Genomic DNA, 25,749 nt, shown 5'->3' on the forward strand with positions numbered 1-25,749 from the left:
TTATAGATCTTACTCAGGGGTGGATAGAGCACTATCCCTGATGTCTGCAAAACCCAGTTCAAATCCAGCCTTAGACACTTGACACATATTATTTGCGTGACACTGGGCAAGTCACTAAACACTGATGCCTCAAACATCTGGGAGATGGCTCCAGTCATCCAGATGAATATTTTGCTACTGGACCCAGATGACTCTGGAGGAGAGAATGAGGTGGGTGACTTTGCACATCCCCCCATCACTTATATCCAATTCTCTGCAAGTAATGATATTACCTCCTGATGTCATGGTCCTCTTCTAGGTATGAAGGTTTTAAAGAGAAGTTTATATTTTCAACAAGTTATCATCCTTTATTTTTATATGTTTCTGCTTGTCAAGTCAGTCAACTTTCTGCTGATTATAGTGCTCTTTAGACTCATTTGGTCAACTCATTATGGCAAATGATTTACATTGTTTAAATTTCTTTATGAAGTTATTGTAATCATTGTCAAATAATGGTCAAATTTCTTCCACATATCTCATATATGCCATCCATTTCTGGCATCAAATTTTTTCTTTAAATAATTCAGGCTAGAGTTGCTTTAAATAAATGTCATATTTTAATTATTTTATTCTTTTTTATCTTTGTACCAATTTTTACCTTAACAGACAAATAATGCTCTAAGGTAGAAAAGCATTTTCTTTACAATAACCCTGAGAGACAAGTAGTATGAATATTTTTCTGACACATTTAGCAGGCAAGAATACTGACGCTTTGAAGAGTTAAGTGAATTGTCACTTAGTTAGTAAGTATATATCACAAAGTTAGTAAGTATATAATTTGTGATTTGAGGAAGCCAAGATGGTAGAGGAAAGATACGATCTTTCCTCTCAGAGCTCCCCACATGATCTCTCCAAAAACCTCCAAATAATGCCATAAGACAATCCCTGGAGCAGCAGAACCCAACAAAGGATGGTGTGACATCATTTTCCAGCCAAAGATGCCTTAGAAGGTCATCAGGAAAGGTCTGTTGTACTGGGGTGAGAGTGAAGCACAGCAAGACTACCACAGATTCAGCTCCAGGCTGTGCCAGAGAAAGTGACCTTTGGAGCCTCTGAATCAGCTGCAGATGCAGCTTATTCTGGAACTCATCTCATGGTCTGGAGGAGGATTAAGCCAGAGGGAGATTACAGGGGGCTTTGCTGGCACTGAGGCAGTACTCGGTTGTTTGGCCTGTTCTGTGAACCAGGAAGTAGTCTTGAGTGGTGGTCCCACGTGGGGGAGGGGTACAGGCTCTCCCAGAGCTTACAACCACAGCAAAGACATTGTGTGTTTTTTTGTTGTTGTTTCCATGTTAAAGAGCAAGTAGGCTTGGGGTTATTTACAGACCAGAGCACAGGCCAGGCAAGTGCAGAACATGCCTCTCTTTAAATTGTACCACCTGGGACCTCCTGAAGTTTGGGACAGTGCAGCCTGGAAGCAGTGCCCCACTTTAAGAAGGAGTTAAAAGTCAGGATATAGGCTAGCAAAATGAACAGACAGAAAAGGATGCAGACTATAGAAAGTTTCTTTGGTTACAAGAAAGATCAAAATACACTCTCAGAAGTAAATCACAATGTCAAAGCTCCTATATTCAAAGCTTGTAACAAAAACATGAATTGGTCTCACGTCATAGAAGCACTCAAAAAGGACTTTGAAGATAAATTAAAGAGAGGTAGAAGAAAAAAATGGAAAGAAAAAATGAGAGTGATGCAGGAAAGTCATGAGAAAAAAGTCAACAGCTTGAAAAGCCAAATAGAAAAGCTCTCCAAAGAAAATAATTGCTTAAGAATTCAGATTGAACAAATGAAGTTAATAACTTTATGAGAAATCAAGGCACAATAAAGCAAATCCAAATGAATAAAAAAATATGGGGTAATGTGAAATATCTCCTTGGGAAATCAGCTGACCTAGAAAATAGATCCAGGAGAGAAAACTAGAAAATTTTTGGACTACCTGAAAACCATGATTAAAAAAAGAGCTTAGACATCATCTTCCAAGAGATTGTCAGGGAAAGCTGCCATGATATTCTAGAAGCAGAAGGTAAAATAGAAACTGAAAGAACCCACCAATCACCTCTTGAAAGAGATCCCAAAATGAAAACTTCCAGGAATATTATATCCAAATTCCAGAGCTCCCAGGTCAAGGAGAAAATATTGCAAGCAGTCAGAAAGAAACAATTCAAGTACTGTTCAGTCACAGTCAGGCAAACACAAGATCTGGCAACTTCTACATGAAAGGATCGAAGGACATGGAACATGATATTCCAGAGGGCAAAGGAACTGGGATTATAACCAAAAATCACCTACCCAGCAAAACTGAACATAATCTTTCAGGGGGGAAAAGGGGACTTCAATGAAAAAGAGAACTTTCAGGCATTCATGATGAAAAGACCTGAACTGAATAGAAAATGTGACTTTCAAATACAAGATCCTAGCAAAGAATAAAAAGGTAAACAGGAAAAAGAATTCATGAGGGATGTTAAAAGGTTAAACTGTTTACATTCCTACATGGGAATATGACACTTCTAACTCATAAGAACTTTCCCAGTATTAGGGCAGTGGAAAGGAATAAATTTAGACAGAGGGCACAGGTGGGAACTGATTATGAAAGGATGATATCTGTAAAGCATTTATTTTTGTTTATTGTTTTTTTATTTTTGTTTTTTGTTTTTGTGGGGTTTTTTTGTGGTTTTTTGGTTTTTTGGTGGGTTTTTTTTTTGGTTGGTTTTTTTTGCAGGACAGTCAGAGTGGGGTGGTATGCTCAGAGTCGAGCAGCTAGTGAGTATCTTGTGTCTGAGACCGGATTTGGGCTCTGGTCCTCCTGAGTCCAGGGCAGGTGCTTTGTCCATTGTGTCACCTAGCTGCTCCATGATAAAATCTTTAAAATAAATTTAAGGGGTGAGAAGATTGAACTAGGAGAAAGGGAAAGGGAGAGGTGGAATGGAGTAAAGTATCTCACATAAAAGAACCAAGAAAACATTTTTGGACTGGAGGGGAAGATGGGGGAGGACTGGGGTTGTGAGTGAGCCTTACTCTCATCAGAATTGGCTCAAAGAGGGAATAACATACACACTCAAATGGGTATTGTAATATATCTTGCCTTGCAGGGAAGTGGGAGGGAAAGGGGATGAGGGGGGAAGAGTTAAGGAAAGGAGGGCAGATTGGGGAAGAGCAGTCAGAAACAAAACCCTTTTTTTTTTTTTGGCGGGGCAATGAGTATTAAGTGACTTGCACAGGGTCATACAGCTAGCAAGTGGCAAATGTCTGAAACTGGATTTGAACTCAGGTTCTCCTGAATCCAGGGCCAGCGCTTTATCCACTGCACCACCTAGCTGCCCCAACAAAACACTTTTGATGAGGGAAAGGGTAAAAGAAGATAGAAAGTAGAGTAAATATCATGGGGAGAAAATAGGATTGAGGGAAACACAGCAATAGTAACTGGGAAAAAATTTGAAGCAGAGGCAAGAGCAATGTAAGATGAGGATGAGGATGATGATGGTGGTGGTGGTGGTGGTACTTTGCTGGGCTATTGTGAAGAAAATTCTTTGTCTGGTATAAGGTACTATATAAATGTTAGCTATTATTGTTATTGCAATAATCAACCTCATGGGTGCTTTGTAAATAAATATCCCTTTAAAGTACTATATAAATGTAGTTTACTAAAAAAAAAAAGATGACCAGGATGGTTTCAGAAAAACCTGGAAAGACTTACATGAGGTGATGCAAAGTGAAATGTATTATATATAAAATAACAGCAATATTTTTAAGATGATCTGATGAGAATGACTTGGTTATTTTCAGCAATGCAATGATCCAAGACAACTGTGAAGGACTTATGAAAAATGCAATACATCTATAGAGAAAGAACTGATGGTATCTGAATACAGATGTAAGTATATTTTGTTGTTGTTAGTTCATTTTTCTAAAGTTTTTGGCTGCTATATTTTGCATGACTGCACATATATAACTTATATTGAATTGCTTGAGTTCTTAAGAGGGGATAGGGAGGAAGGAACAGGATTTGGAACATAAAGTTTTAAAAATCGATGTTACAATTTATTTTTACATGTAAGGTAGGTAAAATTCTTAACTAATTTAGATTTGAATTTTGGTCAACTCCAAGTCCTAAGTTTTGTATCCTATAGTAAAATTTCAAGATCTAAAATTTTGTCAATATAGATATTGCCATCACTATTTCGAGTTGTAGCTTCTCTATAACTTAGTAGATGGTTTTAAGAGTTTGTCTCAATTTTTTCATGAGCCTATCTGATCTTAACTAGATTGGTCCTCAGGCAATAGATATGGTTACTAGACTCATGCTCAAAACCTTTTCAGATTATTAGGACCAGGTAAAACTTGTGTTCTGTTCCCTTCCATCCAGAGAAACTAGGGTCATCACTGTACTCTCATGAGGCAACAGTGTAGTACCTTGAGTGCATGTCTATATCTGTATATATAGAAATATATAGATATATCAATGCATATATATGCATACATACTATATATGCACATTCATACACTTGTGTTTTCTTTTTTTATTTTCTGGATCAACAGTTGGTCTATTACTTATAGCCTCAGGGACTTGGTTGGAACACTAAGGAATTAAATTATTTGCTCATGGTCACTCAGACATTATGCATTAGAGACAAGAAAAAACCAGACTTCCTGACTTCAAGGCTCATCCACTATTAATTGCTGCCTGTCATAATAGATACACACAATTTTAAAAAGCAAATGTATCATGTGTGTATTTTTAAAAGCAAATGTATCATGGTTATGTTTTTCATATTCTTTAGGGGAAATAGTTGAAATGAAATTTATATTTTAAAAACTCAGAAGGATCAATAATGACATTTAAACACTCTGAATAGATGGGCAGTATAAAGGAACTATTTCTATGAGTAATCTAAGAAGGAAACCAATCTTAATTCTTATAGTAAATGCTGGCACCACACACTAGCTTTATTATCCCAGAGCTTCCTCCTTTGGTAGCAATTAGGCTCAACAGGAAAAGAAAGGCCAACCTGAAAATCATGTGCTAGACAGGGCCAATTCAGTGTTTTATATATTATGACTTTTCATTTATATTTTATATTCTACTCAATTCATTGTAAGATCCTATGAAGTCAATGTTATTCTCATACTTAAAAGCAAATTACTTATTTTAGTTCTCTTTAGGAATTAACAAAAAAGTTGGAGTATAAAATAAGGAAAAAATTTGTTGAAGGTATAGCCTTTAGTTTGAAAGATTCATGAAAACAAATAAGTTAACAATGATTTTCTTTTTAACCATATATTAGTAATGGAAAGCGCCTGGGTTTGGAGTTAGGAGGAAATGGAATCAAATTCTACCTCTGAAATTAATCAACTTAACAGTCAATCAAATGAAAAATCACATGAACAGTAGCTGTGCTTTTGGGAAAGACATATCCTCTATATGACTCAGAGAACCTCTTAGGACTTAATCTACTAAAGTCATGAATTGATTGCCACCTGCTTTTGGAAGGAGTTTCCACATCACAGATGTCCTATACTGACCTTCTTATATGAAGGAAAGAATTATGTTGGTCTATGGTGGCCAAAGATTGATCATGCCAAGTTATATTATCACCATCATCACCATCACTTTCATCATCCTCATCATTCTCATCCTCGTGCTCATTATGTTTCCAAAGTATTCTACATATATTCAGTTTATTGTAAAGTAGTTAGGGAAAGTATTATTCCCTTTAACTTTGCAGATGAGTTAATTGTGCCTCAGAAAATAAATAACTTGCCTAGCTAGCAGATGGCCAGACCAAAGACTGAACTTGGGTTGATTTGTCTTGTTGGTGTTTTGGGAAGCACATACTATGGAACAATCACTTCTCTGTTCACATTTTCGGGCTGGGGCCCCAGAGTAAGACTTCAACTTCTCCCCTCATAGTTCACCCCTCAGGAAACACTGAGGGACTGGGGGCTAGCGAGGAATGACTTTCTAATGCAATAATTCAGGAGTCCCCACTGGTATGCTTCTGTCATTAATTATCAGTTGATCTCAGTTAGTCAGACCTATCTAGTTTTTTGAAAGCCGTATTTATGAAGTTAGTGTAACAGTAAGAGTTGGCATGAAACATTCCCCTAAAAGTAGGGGATGCACTACCCAACTGGACACAGAGCCCAGGGAAAAGTAGGCTTAAGCTTAGAGATTATGTTGCAAAGGGAGCAACTCAGTATTGAGAAGTACTGTCACTTGAGTCCTCGAGCTTTTACCTTTGTGTATGCTATAGCTTTCTGGTGGGTTCCTTGTGGAGTCCTGAAACTGTATTTCTTCCATGTGTTTAGTTTGTCCTCACTTCCTACTCAGATACTGTGAATCAGTGGCATTACTCACTGCTATTCCTAGTATTTTGCTAGGACACTGATGAGAAATCAAGACCTTCCAAAGTTTACAAGGTCATCCTCTAGCAAAGGGAATGGGAGGAGGGATGGGACTTGGGGAAGGAGATGGAAGTTCTATGCCTCTTACCCTCCAAGCAATTTCCCCATCAGGGGCTTGACTAGGAATTATTATCCCTCCTTTAAGGCTAAAAGATACTTGAAAGCCTGAGTTCTGAACCACTTCTATTTTATAGAAGATCCACAAGGTATGATGGAGTATCTTCTGCTAATAGCAATATGTCTCCTTTGAATCATAACTTCAAATCACCCAGGTGCCTTCACTCCTTTCAAATTTGGAAACCTGCTCTCTGTGAAAAAGAGGTGATATATTTAAAATATGGAATAAGATAATAATAACAATTAACATTTACATAGTGCCTACTATGTGCTGGACACTGCACTAAGCACTTTTATACATATTATCTTATCTGATCCTTACTATAAGCCTGTGCTGTTAGCAATAGCACAACAAGTTGCTATTATCCCTATTTTAAAGATGAGGAAACTGAAGCAAATAAAAGTTGAGTGACTTCCCTATGTCACACAGCTAGTTAGTGTCTGAGGAAGAATTTTAAATCAGGTCTTCCAGACTCCAGGCCCAATGCTTTACCACTAACTGTCTTTGTTTGTTTGTTTTTGGCAAGGCAATTGGGGTTAAGTGACTTGCCCAGGGTCACACAACTAGTAAATGTTAAGTGTCTGAGTCCGGATTTGAACTCAGGTCCTCCTGAATCCAGGGCCGGTGCTCTATCCACTGCGCTACCTAGCTGCCCCAGTTTTGTTTTGTTTGTTTGTTTACTAACTATCTTTATTGGGATCCTAGATGATTGTCTCTAGGACCTAAAATAAGCACTTCAGTACTTGGCTTCAACCTAGTTTTCTTCTCATTATACTCATTATATATTGTATACCCATGATTTCAAAGATCACCTTGGCAACTCAATGGAAGATGGGCATGATCAGGATAGGCCCCCACTCAGTGAGTTTTGGTGACTCCCTATTCCCTCCAGGAACAAATATAAATACATCTTCTGGGCATTTAAAGCTTTCTCTTCCTTGGCCCCTTGGTTCCTTTCCAGGCTTTTTATCCTTACTCCCTCCATACCTCTAGGATTCAACTCCACTAACCCATTTGCTGTTCCTTGAACTTTTGTTCATCCCTTTTCTTGGTGCCTTGGCGAGAGCCATCATCCTGAATACCCTTCCACTCACATCTACCTGTTGGTTTCCTTGGCTTCAAGATTCGGCTCAAATCCTAAATTCTACAGGAGGCCTCTTTTCATTCCCCGAGCTACTAATGCCTTCCCTCTCGCTATCCTTTTACTTTTATTCTTCTCCTGTTTCTTTCTGTTTCCATCTGTTTATGTTTCTCTCTACGCTGTTGTGCATCCTTCATTTCTAAAGAGGACCAGTGGTATCATAAAGTGATATCTTCAATTGCAAGTGAATTAGATTTAAGTGAGGCAGAGTTGCAAAAGTCATCAGTCTCACTTTCTCTTCCAGAGCCATTGAAGTCCAGTAGCGAGACAAAAGTCAAGATGACTAGTGATGGCCCAGGATGCACTGGATGACCTTGGCTCCTTCTGATCAAGCTCTAAATGTTCCACAGCGCTTGCTTTAGCTGCTTTCATGGCAATTGGAACAAATTGTTCTCATCTGCTCATTATGCTAATGGTGGTTTTCACGCTAGGGGTAGATATCCCCTTAACTCACTGATAGTTTGGAGAACTTGCTTTAGCCAATCTGCCAAGACCGTTTTACCAGGGTATGGCCACATAATACAGTTTCTTGGAGCCACAGATGAGATTTGGGCGTTTATAGAGTGTTAAGGGAGAACAAGCACCTCTTGTGTGAGGACTTGCCAAGTCCTTTTCAGGGTTGATCATCCATCTTTGGTGTCTACTTGTACCTTAAGCTGTACCCTATGGATCCAGTAAGCTCTCTCTCTCTATATATATATATACACACGTATACAAACACACACACACACACTCCATGTATATACCTAGTTATTCATATGTTATCTCTCCATTAGAATGTAGGGCTCCTTGTAGGAAGAACTGTTTTTATCTTTCTTTGTATCCTCACTGCTTAGCATAGGATCTGGGCCATAGAAGGTACTTAATAAGTGTGTGTTTACTGACTGACTGACTATCACTAGAAGCTAACATGGAAACAGACACCTTAGGAGAAAATAGAAAATATAAAGGCAGCTTAATTATAGGTAGTTAGTCTGTAAACAAATAGCAATAAAGTGCTTATTATTTGTCATTAGTGTTTGGTCCTTTTATCAGACTCTGTTACTCCATTAGGGGTTTTCTCTGCAAAGATACTGGAGTGGTTTGCCATTTCCTTCTCTAGTTCATTTTATAGATGAGGAAACTGCGGCAAACAGGATTAAGTGACTTACCCAGAATCACACAGCCAGTCAATATAAGAAGCTGGATTTGAACTCAGGAAGATAAATCTTCACTCCAAGCCCAGTGCTTTATCCACTGTGCCAACTCAGTGACCTATTATGTATCAGGCACATTTCTGATAGTAAGAGAGAAAGAAGATAGTTCCTGTCCTTGAAGAACTTAGACGCTAATGAGGAAGACAACACGTGTGTGTGGAGATAAAGAGACAGAGACAGAGAGAAATAGCAACGAAGATATGGATATATGTATCTATATACAGAATATATACAAGATGAACACAAGGCACTTATGTAAGGGAGGTACTGGGGTTAAGAGGAAGGAAGGCCAGATCCAGAATCCTTGCCAAGTCTTGAAGAAAAGGAGTGATTCCATGAGGCAGAAGTAAGGAGTGAGGTAACATAAGAACAATAATGTTTTCTGAAGAAGATTCAATCTCTACCAAAAAGGAGTGTATCAGGCCTGGTTTGCTTATTTTTCAGAACCACCATCACAAAAGTTCATTTGTCCTTTTCTATCCCAGGGCCCAGTCATCCTCCCAAGAACTCTATCAGGTGAGGGTAACATTGCAACAGGATTTGCATTCTTTGCCTCGTGCTCCTTGGGGAAAGTATTAAATCAAATATATGTTCTTTGAAATACTTGTTTAGAATTCTCAAAACTACATAAAGAATAACTTCTCACAAAGAAGCCATTCCTCTAATCCAGCTCCCTAGCACTCAATCATTCGTTTTTCTTTTCAGGTCCTTGCGTGTGCTTTTTAAAAAGGATACTAAATCAAATTCATCCTACTGTAATTTCCAACTTCCATTCAAAGTCAATATTAATAATTTAAGAAAAGAAATGACTCTACAAAGACTCTTTTCTGTTTGTGTCTAAACTCCCAGGGGCGGATACTCATCTCGTAGTTAATGGAAGTACTAACATTAATGAACAAAATAAAAACTGCAAACATCAATTTTCCTGCTGCTTTTGACTAGTCATCAGTTCAATTTGCATTATAAAATACAAACACTGCTTCTGTCCATAACAACATTTTTCATTCCACTGATCTTAAAGAAATTAAGAGCTGCACAAAATGAGGTATGAGTGGATTGGGTGCCATCTGAACTAGAAAACCATGCATGTATCAAAGCAAATGAAGGACTAAGAAAACAATTTTGTGATCTTCCCCCCCAGTAGTATTCACATATAACCAAATCTTAATGTCAAGTATTTTAAGATTATTACTGTCTCATAATCACCATTATTATTAGCTCTAGACCTGTAATTTTATCAGTGTAAGAAACTCCCTCCACTAAAAGAAATCTGAGATTCTTTCACTCCCTGCAATCTTAATGAATTGCCTGAAGAACTGAAAGGTGACTCACCAGTGATCACAGAGCTAATATGTGTCAAGACAAGACTTGAACCCAAATCTTTGTGACTTTGAGGTCTGCCCTCTATGTGTTATATGCTACATTTCTTCCTTCTAAAAGTATCTTAATAATCCTAAATCATCAAGCAATAGGATCAAGAGAGCCTGATTAATTGAACAATTTAGAAGTTCTGGTGCAAGCTTTGGAAGAAATGTAGTTATATTTACAGGGGAGTCTTTCTATTATAAAGTCTGAACATATTCATAGGTGGCAACAGTACTTCTCCCTTCATGCCAATAGGAAAACGAATTCCCTTTGCATTTATTAGCCACCTGAAAATTCTCTTTGTTTCACTTCTTTTCAGATTTGCATAGCCTGAATTAATATTTCAATAACCCTCTTGAAGAAGATTGTTTGGAACCATTCTACATCAATGTAGCCTTCTTTATGCAGAAGTGCATAACACACTCTTTCAAGACACAGATTGCTTTTCACAGATAATGTAGTATACTTAATCATGTATAAAGGAAAACTTCTGATATCCACATTAGAGATGCAGCTCTATCTCTATCAAGCAAAAAATTACCCTCTTCAATAATCTCTAGAAACTTCTTAAAATGGAAAGAACATATCCATGATAGACAGTCACATTTATCAAAACCTTACTGTCCCTACCCCCAAAATATACACATACATGTTAATTCCAGAAGCAATTTTTTTAAAAGTTTACTGCCATGGCAACAATGATCCACAAGTTATAGGTGATACTTTTGAAAGGCTGAGTATTTCCCATCAAAGGACATCCATATACACTGATATTTTAGCAACCTTATGCAATCATTTTGCATCAAGCCAAGAAAAACACTAATGATAAAAGCCTCCATTTACTTTGAAAAGAAAAGAATAAATCAAAACAAAAAGTCAATTAAAAATTCCAGCATTGATAACTTAATAAATGAGTTGATAAATATTAACATTAATGTTGTTTATAAGCTAACAATTAAGTGGGAATCAGTAAAATGAATTTTCATTTTCCAAATATTTACTTATTATATGAGTATTACATATTCTCATTACTATATATCAATGTTTAGATGGGACAGGTAGAGATGAGTTTGAATCTTGGCTTAGACATTCAACAGCTATGTGACCATGGGCAAGTTAATTTAACCTTTTCCAGCCTCAGCTTCCTTATATATAAATTAGAATAGTTGCATATTACTCACAAGACTATCATAAGGATCAAATGAGATAACATATATAAAGTGCTTTGCAAACTTAAAAGATAAATGCTAGCTATTATTAATGCTGTTATTATTAGTTTTTTCAATATCAGATAAAATCCTTGTTCATGATTCTGAAATAAGGAATTTTGAAGATATACTTAGATTCTTGGAATTCATGTAAAAAATACTGAAGGAGACTGTTTCAGGGAAATTTGGGAAAACTGATTCATAGTGACATGAGCAGAGCCAGTAGAACAATTTATAGTATAATGCTAGCATTGTATAAATAAATAATTTTGAAAGACTTAAGAATTCTTTTTTTTTTTTTGCGGGGCAATGGGGGTTAAGTGACTTGCCCAGGGTCACACAGCTAGTTAAGTGTCAAGTGTCTGAGGCCGGATTTGAACTCAGGTACTCCTGAATCCAGGGCCGGTGCTTTATCCACTGCGCCATCTAGCCGCCCCCCTAGACTTAAGAATTCTGAACAGTGAAATGATCATGATTCCAGAGGACCAATAATGAAGAATGCTATCTACCACCTGAGAGAGAGCTAATGAATGAAATATTCAGAAAGAGACAGATATCGAATAGTGATTTCTTGTGCCAATGTGGTAAACAAAAGGAATAATTTTCCTTGGTTATGCATATTTGTTATAGGAGGGTTTTTTCTTTTTAAGGTGGAAGAGAAAAATAAATGCTCAATAATTTTTTAAAATCACCTTAGATTCATTCCCATAGTTTCAGTATTACTTGAATACTCTGTTATCATAATTATACTATGATGCATAATAAAGAAAATTAGACTGAGAGGTAGGGGAAATAAAATTTCTGCCCTGATGAATTCTGTGGAGAACATAAACTTATCTGATTTGACATGGATTCTGCTAGAGGAGTATCCTATTTTTATCTCAGCTTATCACTTACTTAATCAGCACAGTAAGTTAAGTGTAGGTTTAAAAGCCCAAGGCTCTGAGGACAGTGGGACTTCTATTCCCCTGATCAATTATGTCAAGAATAATTTGAACTGTATAAGGAACTTCTCACCCAGTACTAAGGAGAACATTCCCTTCTTATCTTTGGAATATAATGCCCTGAAAATATGTCACAATTGCTAAGAATCATTGAAGTCTTACTGAAGCAAAGGAGAGGCAATTTTAGCATGACTGTCATATTTCCTCTTCCAGGAATATTTGGAGAAAAGTTCAGGTTTTATAACATAATGGAAATACTGGAATATTTTCTTCTTAGGATTTGCAAAAGTTATTTTTTTATATAAAAAGTTATCCATTTGTTATTTGATTAGCTTTGCCAGATGCAATTTATTTTTTCTTAATTATATGTAAACCAAAATTTTAAACATTAGTGTTTTTTAAATGTTTGTTTCTTTCCTTCCCTCCCCTCACTCTCTTTGAGAAGGTAAGCAATTTGATATAGATTGTACATGTTCAGTCACGTAAAACATTTTTATATTAGCCATGTTGCAAAAGAAATACAGACAAAAAACCCACAAGAATAATAAAGTATGCTTCAATCTACATTCAGACTCCATCAGTTCTTTTTCTGGAGATGGATAGCATTTTTCACCATAAGTCCTAAAGAATTGTTTTATATTTAAGTGATTCACAGTTGTACATCATACAATATTGCTGTTACTGTGCATGATTTTCTCCTGGTTCTGTTCCTTTCATTTTGCATCAGTTCATGTAAGTCTTCCCAGATTTTTCTAAAAGCATTCTGCTTGTCATTTTTATAGCACAATAGTATTCCATCACAATCATATACCACAAGTTGTTCAACCATTCCCCAGTTGATGGACATCCCATCAATTTCCAATTCTTTGCCATCACAAAAAGAGGTGGTATAAATGTTTTTATACATATATAGATCCTTCTTCTTTTCCTTTTATCTCTGAGTTATAGACCTAGCTTACTGCTTTCCTTCTAATCTTGGCTACATTGGTTTTGTTTGTGCAACCTCTTTTTAATCTCATGTAATCAAAATTTTCTCTTTTACTTCCCATGATCTTCTCTATCCCTTCTTTGGTCAAAACATTCTCCATTGTCCATAGAGCTGACAGTTAAAATATTCCATATTCCCCTAAATCACTTACGATATTACCCTTTATGTCTAAATCATCTACACATTTTGATCTTATCTCAGTATATTGTGTGAGATATTAGTCTATACCTAGTTTCTTCCAAACTGCTTTCCCAGTTTTCTCAGTGAATTTTGTCAAATAGTGATTTCTTGTGCCAAAATCTTGGATCTTTGGATTTGTCAAACACTAGACTACTATGGTCATCTACTGCTCTGTGTTATGCACCTAATCTATTCCACTGATCATCCACTCTATTTTTACCCAGTATCATATTATTTATTTATTTTGGGGGGGTGAGGCAATTGGGGTTAAGTGACTTGCCCAGGGTCACACATCTAGTAAGTGTCAAGTGTCTGAGGCCAGATTTTATCTCAGGTCCTCCTGACTCCAGGGCCAATGCTCTATCCACTGTGCCACCTAGCTGTCCCTATCATATTATTTCGATGATTACTTCTTTGTAATACAGTTTGAGATCCAGTACTGCTAGATCACATTCCTTCACTTTTTTTCATAGATTCCCTTGATATTCTTGAACTTTTGTTCTTCCAGATGAATTTTGTTATTATTATTTCTAGTTCAATAAAATGATTTAATTGGCATGGCACTGAATAAGTAAATTAATTAATGTAGAAGTATGCATTTTATTATATTGGCTTGGCCTACCTACAAGCAATTAATATTTCTCTGTTTATATCCGACTATTTCTGTGTAAATGTTTTGTAACTGTTCTCATATAACTCCTAAGTTTGTCTTGGCAGGAAGACTTCTAAATATTTAATATTGTCTGCAGTAATTTAAAATGGAATTTCTTTATCTCTTTGTGCTTGACATTGTTCATAATATATAGAAATGTTGATGGTTTATGTGGGTTTATTTTATATCCTGCAACTGTTCTGAAGTTGTAAATTATTTCAACTAGCTTTTTAATTGATTCTCTAGGATTCCTTAAGTATGCCATCATATATTCAAAGAGTGATAGTTTTGTTTCCTCATTGCTTATTCTAATTCCATCAAGTTATTTTTATTGACTTATTGCTATAGTTAACCTTTCTAAAATAATATTGAATAAGTCACTTCTTTAAACAAAGGAGTCTAAAGATGTCTAAATACTAGCCATTTCTTCAAGATATTTAGTAAACCCTCTTAGACAGAAATCATTTTTTAAAACAAAGTTTAACTGAAGAAGCAATGACTGAAGTTGATAAGATGAAATTTGATAGAGGTAAATATAAAATCTTGTACTTGAGCAAAAAAAAACCTTCGCAAACAGAAGATAGGGAGTAATGGTCATTGAGGAGTTGTTCTGAAAAAAGATTTTGGTTGGAGGGGCAGGGTGTAATGGACTGTAATTTTAGGAAGTCAGCGGCAGGATGTAGTAGTCAAAATGCTAATGTGATCTTGACTTCATTACAAAAAGCATACTTCTTAGCATACAGAAGTAATAGTTCGATTGTACTCTACCCTGGTTAGACCCACATCCACAGTGTCATGTTCATTTCTGTGTACCAGAACATTGATAAGTTAGAGAATATCTAGAGGAGGGCAACTAGGATGCTAATGTATATTGTATACATGTAATATGAGGATTGGCTTATTGTACCTTGCGTGTATGGATAGCCTAAGGATTCAGTGAAAAGCTAACTTAATTTGGGCTTTAGTTTTCATTACATTAGTATTGAAGGACTATGGCATTCTTTTATATTTATCTTTAGTTAACCTGACCTTGATGCCATTTTCTATACACAAATTTAAAAAAAAAATCTGAGCTGCTCTGACTTCCCTTACCATCCACATAAATATCATTATAAAGTTTCCCTTTCCCCCTCATCATAATATGTTTGGGTCATCATTCTTGAGCATCTTCTTTGAGCTGATTGTGTTAAAGGCAGTACCATCCTTCAAGTCACCTAGACTCATAAACTCAGATATCCTAGACTCTTCCCTTTCTCTGACCCATTGTATACAATTGGTTGTAAAGTCTCATGTATTCTGTTTCTGCAAATCTTTACTTTTGTTAATGCTCTTGCCCTCCTCAAATTACCATGGATGTATTTGTAGTTGTACACGTTGTCTTCTTCCAGGAGAATACAAGACACTTAAGGGCAGGTAATGTTTTTCCTTCTGTCTTTGTCTCAGCACTTAGCATAGTATATTTCAATAATTATTTGTTAGCTTGGATTGACTTGGAATTTATCTATCCTTTCTATGAATTCTTTGAAACTCTATTTTTATTTTGTGGAGTTTTTTTGTTGTTTTTGTTTTGGTTTGGTATTTTTGTGGGGCAATGAGGGTTAAATGACTTGCCCAGGGTCACACAGCAAGTAAGTGTCAAGTGTTCGAGGCCACATTTGAACTCAGGTTCTCTTGAATCCAGGGCTGGTGTTTTATCTACTGCTCCACCTAGCTGTCTCTGCAGCTCTATTTTTAAAAGTATGATAAAACTATGATAGTTTTTTCTCAAGTTTCCAAGAGTTCCTTTTTCTTTTAATACAAAACCATAAATCTCATTACAAACAGCCTTTTAAAATGGCATTACATAACTGAAAAAGCTACCTTTTAAGTATATATTAAATTTAACAGGTAGTACTAATACTACATTGCTTATATATGCTCCCTTATAAAATTCTTTCTGCTCTTGACTCTGAATTTTAAAAATGTTTCCGAAGAGCATTCCAAGCATGAGGAACCAGCCAGAGAAAAAGATCAAAGCCAAGAAATGGAGTGTTTTGGTCATGGAACAGCAAGGAGGCCAATGTTAGTAGTTCATAAAGAATGTGGAAAGGAACAAGGTGGAAAAAGACTGGAAAATCCCACTAGATTATTTGTATCATGGATGGAGAAATACATGAGAATCATAAGAATCCACTCACTGAAGCTACTTTCTTCTTCAAACTTTGGCTATTGTTTTGGTACCAAATCAGACTGCACCATTCCCAAGGAATAGTGAAAAAGGCAGAGCCAAGATGGTGCATTATAGGCAACAACCCAGCTGAAATTTCTCAACATTCCCCTCCAAACAACTTCAAAATAACTCAAATAAAACTTTGGAGTAGAGCCAACAAAAAGTAAGAGAGAAACTTTTTTCAGCCCAAGAAAATGTAAGAAATCAGCAGGAGAGATCTGTGACACTGGGTGGAGGTCTGTCTAGAGCATAGCACAGGGGACACCAGCACAAGTGGTAGGTATTGGAAGTGGCCACAACTGTGGCACCAGCAGCAGCTTTGGAACTTTGAACCCAGACATAGTAAAGATGGGCTCCTTTTGCTAGCACTGTGTACAGCTGGTGCTGATTGACAACTCCATTGGCCATACCAGCTCTGGGTCTCAGTTCCAAGGTGGAGAGGAGCACTTGTGTTTGATCACAAGGGAGCAAGGGCTTTGGCATCAGTTCCAAGGCAGTGAGGAACACTAGTGCTTATAGATGCAGGAGAGCAAAAGACCTGGTCAAAGTTTCATGGCCAAGAACAGCTTAGTATTTGCAACTGCAGGGGAACAGGGACTCTTAATGGATTCAGATCAAGAGAGCAGTGACTGCACTAATCCTAGTGACAGAACCACTTTGAAAACACCAAAATTTGGCTGATATTCAGAACTAGCTTATAAAAGAGAAAGCACAAAAAATCTGAAGTTTGGGAAACGGCCTTTATGCTGCCAGTGACCAAAGTCCATGACAGTTAAACATGAAATTCAAAGTCAAGAAATATGCTGAGGAAATGAGCAAATAAGAACAACAGAAAAAGAACTTGACCATAAAAATCTATTACAATGACAGGTTAACAAAGACACAAACTCAAAAGAAAATAACATGAAAAACTATAATCAAAGTCTCAAAGAAAAAATGCTAATTGTAGACAAGTCAAAGAAGAATTCCTAGAAGAGCTGAAGAAAGAGATGAGTGGTAGAGGAAAAATTGGGAAATGAGAGTGATGAAAGAGAGTGATGAAAAGAGAGTTAAGAACTTGGTAAAATTATTGAACTTCCTGAAAGCCATGATCATAAAAGGCCTATCCATCATCTTTCAAGAAATTATCAAGGAAAATTGACATGATATTCTAGAACCAGAGGGTAAAATAGAAATTGAAAGAATCCACTACTCACTTCAGATAGTTGTGTTACCCTGGGCAAGTTGAAATTTTGTTGCTCCCTTGTAAATTCCTCTCTCCCCTTTACCTATCCCTGCCTTGACATTTATACATTCTAACTTTAAGAAAGAGGAAATCCTTCCCCCTTCTTCATTTCTTCCCTAGTATATTTCCTTTCCTCTCCATTTTTTCTCTCTCTTAAGATTAGAGAAATAGGACAAAACTACCCCTAAGCCTTCCCTGTATTTGTCTTTTTTACTCACCTTGAAGACAAGGAGATTCTGAAGGAACATTTATCTTTTCTCCTCTTATTAGAATATAAGCTTTTCAGCATCATTTAGCCCTTTCTAATGGCTCAAATGTATTTATTTACCTTTCTAAGTTTATCTTGATTCCCAAGTTTGCATTTCAAAGTTTCTACCTAGTTCTGCTCTTTTTATCAGGAATGCTTTGATTCTATTAAAGGTTCATTTTTTTCCTCTGTGGAATTATATGTTTTTCAAGGCAAGTTATGACTAGTTATTGAGGAGCAGAAGGAACATCAAATAAAAGTAGACCAATTATACACACAATAGGTCTGTACTAGAGGTGACATAATTTTGAGGGCCCTGAGGAAATGATTGTCAAAAAATCTAAAAGAGGGAAGGATACCAGATGCTTGGAAAATTTACCACCAAAATAAAAATGGCTAAGAGAATACCAACTACTGAGTTTAAATGTGTACTTTTCCATTACTATAAACTTTTATGAGAATAATTTGTACCTTCATTGAAGGCATTCTCAATGAAAATTTGAAAAAAAACACAAATTGGCAGGCTTTTGTAAATGTTATGCTACAGCCGACCACATCTTTAAAAATGACACTTTTAAAAGGGCTGTCGACTACAAGATCATACTTTGTGTTGTTATTTTTGATGAAAAAAAAAACCAACCATTTGATTTAGTAGAACAATACACTGACTCATGGCTCTCCTCCAACAAGATATTTTCCAATGTCAAAATCATATAACATTCTTGAGAAAACAGAGCAACAGAGTTACATTTTGTAAGAAAAGAATAAAACAAGAAGGTGAGTGCTACCTTTAAAAAGTCGCCACTATCTTGGTGGATACCCATCACAGAATGCAAATGGAACAGAGTAATGGAGGGCCTCCAGATTTTCTGCTGGTGCAGATGATATTACTAATTGTGACAAGTCCTGAACCTTTGAAGAGCATCTTAAATGGTACTTATAATCACTCAGAAGGTTATGGTCTAACTATCCATAATAAAAAAGTCAAGTATATGAAAAATACCTATTGTCCAGATTATAACATGCAGATGGGTAAATAACCTATAGAGCTCATTCATTGGTTAATGGAATTAGGACAAAATAGGCAAATGGATAATGATATGGGTGTAGGATTGAACAGTAGGTAGAAAACATGTTGGATTGCCTGTGGAAAATTATGCTTTTAATAATCCAAGCATCTTTTTGAAACAAAGGCCTATTTTTTATATATCAGTATTCTTCTGGTGATTCAGTATTACTGTGGGTTATGGATCATTATAATGCTAAAGAATTACAGTTGTGGCTCTCCCCAAACACAATAAAGAGGTGCATCATGGACATGAGTTGGCTGCAATACCTTGTAAACAAGGAATTATATAGAATTGATGTAAAAAACATCATCAGTATGCTCCATGTCTATAAGAGAAGGTATGGATCAGTTGTGTAAATAGGATGTCTAATTAATAGAGAGTGTGGGCATTCCACTGGTATCTTACAAAGGTAAGAAAATTAGAAGAAAACTATCAGCATGCTTACTTTCTACCTCATGGAGGATTTATGGGAGAATGTGGACAACAGCAGAAGATGAGAGAGCATGGATGAAGGAATTACCAACACTAATAAGATCATTAACTATATAACAGATCGAGTTAAGAATCAGAATACCCTTTCAATGCTATATCCAATTACCATTCAGAATTCCTCAAATATCCACCCTAATTATGCATTTATATTTACCTCCATATGTTGAGATCTTTTGTTCTCTTCATATGCTATTTGTACCATTATGGGTAATAAAAGTATTGAACTATAATACTGAATTTAGTTATGACACTCCTTGTTTATCAATTTCAATGAGCCACTGAGCTTGTATGGGAATTTTGTTTTTGCTCTCCTGCTCAATACTACAAACATTCTCTTCCTTAAAAACACCTTGTAATATCCTACTTTCTCCACTTATCCTTTCTTCTGTATATGTAGGCTATTTCAACCCCTCATATACTCCTTGACATTTATTAATACTTATACACAATCCCTACTATGAGCAATATTCAGTATTTATTCCTTTACCTTCAGCATTATTTACTCCTTGTTCTCTATTTTTAAAACACAGTATAAGAATATGAGATATAGCACAGCTTGCCCTCAAACGCCTTCTCCTCATGGCAGAGCTTTCCTACAGTAACTCTCCAGCAGGTGGCGTCACTCCAATGATTACAACAGTTAGAGATCTGGCTTTGGAATTAGAAAGAATTGGTTTCAAGTCCTTGAATTTTGACCCTGTGCATGTTAGGAGACGGAGACAGAGACAGAGAGACAGAGAGACAGAGAAATAGACAGAGGCAGAGAACGGGGAGGAAGGGAGGAAGGGAGAGAGAAAGACAGAGACTTAGACACAGATACAGACACAGAGATAAAGACAAACAGAGGAGGCAGCTAAGTGGTGTAGTGTATAGAGCACTCGCCCTGGAGTCAGGACAACCTGAATTCAAATTTGGCCTCAGACACTTGACACTTACTAGCTGTGTGACCCTAGGTAAGTCACTTAATCCCCAATTGCCTCACCAAAAAAAAAAAAAAGACAAACAGAGAGGGGGCAGGGAGAGGGAGAGAGAGGGAGAGAGACAGAGAAAAAGAGATAAGAAGATAGAGAGAGAGACACAAAGAGAAACAGAGATGGAGGAGAGAGAGAAAGAGAAATTTAAAAGACAAATTTTGACTACTTCAAAACTTTACCTAGGGTCATCCCTGTTATTGATATTCCCCCTGATCCTCTAGTACCTTGGAAGACAGAAAGAAATAAAGTATGATATAGTGGAAAGTTCTGACACTTCCCAACTGAGTGACTAGATAAATTAGTTATCTGAACCTCAGGCTTATCTATAAAGTGCAGATGATTTTAACACTTACATAATCTATTTGAAAAAGCTGTTGTAGATGATGTATTTTGTACATCTTAAAGTTTTACTTAAATATAGCCTATTTTTTATTAAGAGATCTCAGAAATAATCATCCTACATAAATCATGAATTATCAGTGCTCTCTCCTAACTTCACCTTGGAATAGAGACATGAAAATATTCCAGACTTGGCTTATATTATGGACCATGTCTATCTAGCTTGACCGATAGCGTAGAATGATATTTGGTAATTGTGAATCTTAATAAAATGATATTATAGCCATAGTGATTTTATTGTAGCATTTTTATAACAACCAATTGGACTTGAAAAAAGGAGGAGAAAAAATGAAATTAATTTTCTTCTCCATACAACTTCTTTTTCTACTTTTGCTTCTATGTTGAGTAAATCACTTAATCTCTTTGGTCTCTTTCTATTTCCATAGAATAAATGGGATGAACTAAATGATTTCTAAGGTCCTTTCCAGCTTTAAAATTCTATCAGTCTTTAAACTCATATGTATTTTGTACTTAACATAGAGCTATGTTATATAATATGTACTTCAAAGGACTACACCATGGAGCCTTCAAAGATTTTCTTTTCTTTTTATGTTGTAGATATCTTTGTTTCTCAATTGTCTTGATAATTGTGTAGTAAACAGGAATAATTTTCCTGAAGAGATTTTTTAAAATAATAAACATTTTTATTTAAAGTTTTGAGTTCCAAATTCTATCCCTCCTTCCCTCCCTTTCCTCCCCCTCTCTGAGGCAGTAAGCAATCAGATATAGGTTATACGTGCACAATTAAATAAAACATTACCACATTAGTCATTTTGTATAAGAAAACTTGAATAAAAGAAAAATGAAAAAGTGAAAAATAGCATGCTTCAGTCTGTATTCCATCAATATCAGTTCTTTCTTTGGAGGTGGATAGTATGCTTCATCATTATTCCTTTGGGATTGTCTTGGATCATTGTATAGCTGAGAATAGTTAAGTCATTCACAGTAAATGAGAGAGGTTACAAAAATCTATAGGAGACTAGAAAGAAAAAGGATGGGGCTAATTTTATCACAAAAGAATTGTTTCATTAGACAATGAACTTTTTCCTTGTCTCTGGGGACTTATTTTACATGGGAGTCATAGTACAAAGAATTTATGATCACTTTAGTGACAATGTTCTGCACTAACTATAATGGCTTTTAATCTTGGTTTGCCTACTGGATATCACATCAGCTCTCTGGGACTCAGTTTTCTTCTATGTAAAATGAGGGGTTAGATAAGAGATATGTAAAGTCTCTTTTCTATCTAACATCCTATAATTCTATGTACCCACCCTTCCAAATCCTCACCCTAAAATATTACCTACTACTCATTCTCTTCCACTGATTGGCTAAGTCCCTCCCACCAACCTAAGCTCTCACTAGTCTATTTTGTTTCTTCTCTTTGCTATTCAATCCTTCTTTCTTAGTTGTCATACTCACTTTCCTCAACCTTTTTTCAAGATTTTTGGCTTTGTTGTGGGCAGACCAGGAGTCAAAAGGCCTAAGTCCTAGGCCTCCTGGTTTCCCTGACTTCCTTCAAGTCTCAGCTAAAGTCCCAGCTTCTGCAGGAAGTCTTTTCCATTCCTTCTTTTTTTTTCCTTTTTGCAGGGCAATGAGGGTTAAGTGCCTTGCCCAAGGTCACACAGCTAGTAAGTGTTAAGTGTCTGAGGCCGAATTTGAACTCACGTCCTCCTGAATCCAGGGCCAGTGCTTTATCCACTGTGCCACCTAGCTGCCCCCTCCATTCCTTCTTAATCTTAGTGTCTTCCCTCTGAGATTATCTCTAGGTTGTAAAAAGTTATTGGGATTCTGTCTCTTCCATTAGACTATGAGCTCTTTGTGAATATCTCTCATCTTCTTTGCCTAGTGCTTAATAAACTGTTATAAATTAGCTGTCCCTATCAAAAAATCTCCGAGAAATCCTGAAAGTGTTCTGGGGACCTAACTAACTTTCTTTACCTGACTATTCAATGTTCAGATTTGTTTTCATTTGTAGAGTTGGCCAAGAAGTGTGTCATGTAACAGAAACATCAAGTGAAAGAGTGCCTACTAAAGTCTGACAATCAGAAAGTAGAAGTCAGAAAGCAGAAGAAAGTGATAAATTCGGCATTCAAATCTGAACTAATCAAGAGGAGTTAGAGCATAATCACTAAATCATTCAAAATTCTAAAGTTAAGATAGAGAGTTATCTAGAAAAATATAATATATGCATATAGCTATTTTATCTATTGGATATGTTATACATTTTACACACATATGGGTGGCCATAGTATAGAGCACACATAGATGTATAGCATCCTATATTCTATGTATGTCCATGATAACAACTCATAATTACACATAAGTTCACAAAATAGTTATTTCCTACATATACTATGGCAGCTGTATAAGAGAAATACCATGGTATATAGATAGAGTCTTGGAATTAAAGTCAGGAAAACCCTGTCTCACATGTAATTACATGGCAATTAGGAAATCACTTCTCAACTCCAACTTCCTCATTTGTAAAAAAAAAAAAAAAAAAAAAAAAGAAATAGGGATATTATTGCCTGTTGTGACTATACCAAGTGAGATTCCACTAAGATAAATGTGTATTAAGCACTCTGCAGACTGTAAAGTCAGCTACTATAATTACTCTATAAATTAATGTTGCTATTATTCTATATGTGGTATGCATAGTATAGATAATATAAAATAACAGAATTACATTGAAGTAAATGTTTTCCTATTATTATTTTGATATTCAAAAGAGATATAATTTAGATCACAAAATGAACACATTTTATTTTATGATTTTCCTAAAATGTATCACCTGGGAGTTATTGTCTAGTAGCTCCATCCTATTTCTTTTTTCTTGGATAAAGGCATCACCCATACATTATAATGGGGCGGGGGGAGAAACAGTATAATTTTGAATAAAAGACTCTATGACTCAAGGTCTATCTTGGCAAATGAAAGATTTCTGAAAAAAGGAGAGAATTTCAACAATTGTTAAATAAGTTTGTCACATTTTTAGCAACATGCAAATCAAGATTGAATAAAATACAGCTAAATTAGTGCTCTGATCTAAACATTTGATCCAAAGCATAAAATAGTAGGAGAAAATTTTCTAATTTTTTTCTTTTTCTCTCTTCTTACCATTATTCTTTTAGATAAACACTATCAATAAGGCTTTTGTGAAACTTACATTTAAGAAAGCAATTAACATAAAAATTGGAATACAAAGATTTTTCAGAAAGGGAGTATTTTTATAGTGCTAATGCAAACAGTTATTAATAGATCACTGGGTCAAGAAGTTATCCTTCCTCAAACAAGTCAGTATGAAACCTCCCTCTCTAAAGGCCCACATAAACTTCCTAGGGCTCTTGGATGCCAACTTCAAAGACATACCCCCCAATAGTTGGAATCTTTTTATTTTTCAGTGCAAAAAAAAAAATGCTATCTGCAACAATGAGTCATCTACTGCAGTTCAACAACAACCTGTCCTTTTCATGCCTCTGCAGCCCTTCAAAAGGAAAACTACTATCTCTTAATGACACACATAAATCCCCTCACTGCCTTACTGCAAAACATAATTAATCCAGGCCTTTTTTATGCTTAATGAAACACCCTGAAAAACACCACAGTCCTGGAGGTGAGCCTATTTACATATACCTGGGGAAAAAAATAACCTCTCATTTTGCTCAGATGCATTATGTTCACAATTCTGGGCTCAGCTATCACTCTACTGGTAGAGCAAATCACTCATATTAAGGAGAACACATAGTAAGCCACCTGTTAGAATAATTTTTTAACTTTTAAAAGCATGAAATAGTTTATTTTCAAATATTGTCTTGTTCTTTAAAAAAAAACAACTTTCCAACTTGTGGTTGCAATAGAATATTTACAGGCAGTAATCTCTTAGATACAGCTGCTGGATATAATTTCACTTTATTAGAATAATTTTTCATATTTTAATCCATATACAGTGCATTACAAAGAATATTACCCCTTGGTGAATCACAAAAAGAAAATTTTCTAGGTTCCATTTATATACACAAAGATAGTCTCAGGAAAATTAAAAACTAAACCACCAAATTCTCATCTTAACTCAAGGGCCATTCCAATCCTTCTCCCTCCCCCTCGTCCCACTCCCCACAAATAATATACAATCATTTTAGCACTATCTAAGGAGTTTCAACTCCTACGGGAGGAAAAAAATAAATAGGTATAAAGTTTAATTTTCAAGATAGTCCTACTGGTAGATAAAGTTTCTCTGTTCTAGTCATCAAGAGTACATATAGCAAGTAAGAAATATAATACAGTTCCCTTACCTGCTTTGGAGTAACCCCAGGCATGCGGATGTCCAATGCAAAATCAGATGAATCAATAGGAATTACTGGCCTGGTGGTACCAAGGCATTCATTGGGGAATGGTCTAGTATTTTCTTTATACCTTAAAATGGATACAAAGTTTTAAGAACCGTGAGTACAATGAAACTTTAATTCAATAAGAAAAATAAGATTTTCACCTACTTCTTATAAATCCTTCTAGATTAGTCTCTCATATTTAGACAGGATAAAAACATTAGACTTCCTAGGCATGTAATGATCTTTTCAAAATGCCCCCCCCAAAATCTTTTCTAACTCTGAGCCAATATAAAATAAAAACAGTCAAATGAAATACATTTAACATTTGCTTTTATACAATTCAAAAGGGGAACTTGAAGTTCTGATTGATGAAATTACAATGTCTAATAAGTTAAAAGAATAAAAAATATGTCAATTTCCTCAAGCCGGGAATAGTGAATACAACCCAGTAAATTGTTATAACTCTATCAAGTAGTTAATAATCAAGGATTTTAATAAATATTACTGGTCAGGAACAAAAGCAAAACATGTTCTTGGTACTAAGCAGAGTTCTAAGGGGGAGGGGAGATCAC

At 35.8% G+C, this 25,749-nt stretch overlaps 1 protein-coding gene across 5 annotated transcripts in view; it reads right to left on the bottom strand.

Annotated features, from left to right (window-relative positions):
- The window catches only part of PAM (peptidylglycine alpha-amidating monooxygenase), a 310,801-nt gene that overhangs the window by 231,089 nt on the left and 53,963 nt on the right, over nt 1–25,749 (bottom strand). For all 5 annotated transcript variants that reach the window (XM_043982355.1, XM_043982346.1, XM_043982336.1 and 2 more), the window contains exon 3: nt 25,142–25,262. In XM_043982355.1, coding sequence (XP_043838290.1) covers nt 25,142–25,262 — 121 coding nt within the window. The remainder of the gene's footprint in view (nt 1–25,141; nt 25,263–25,749) is intronic.

The sequence above is a fragment of the Dromiciops gliroides genome, chromosome 1, assembly GCF_019393635.1.
Source record: "Dromiciops gliroides isolate mDroGli1 chromosome 1, mDroGli1.pri, whole genome shotgun sequence".
In the NCBI taxonomy this organism is placed as follows: Eukaryota; Metazoa; Chordata; class Mammalia; order Microbiotheria; family Microbiotheriidae; genus Dromiciops; species Dromiciops gliroides.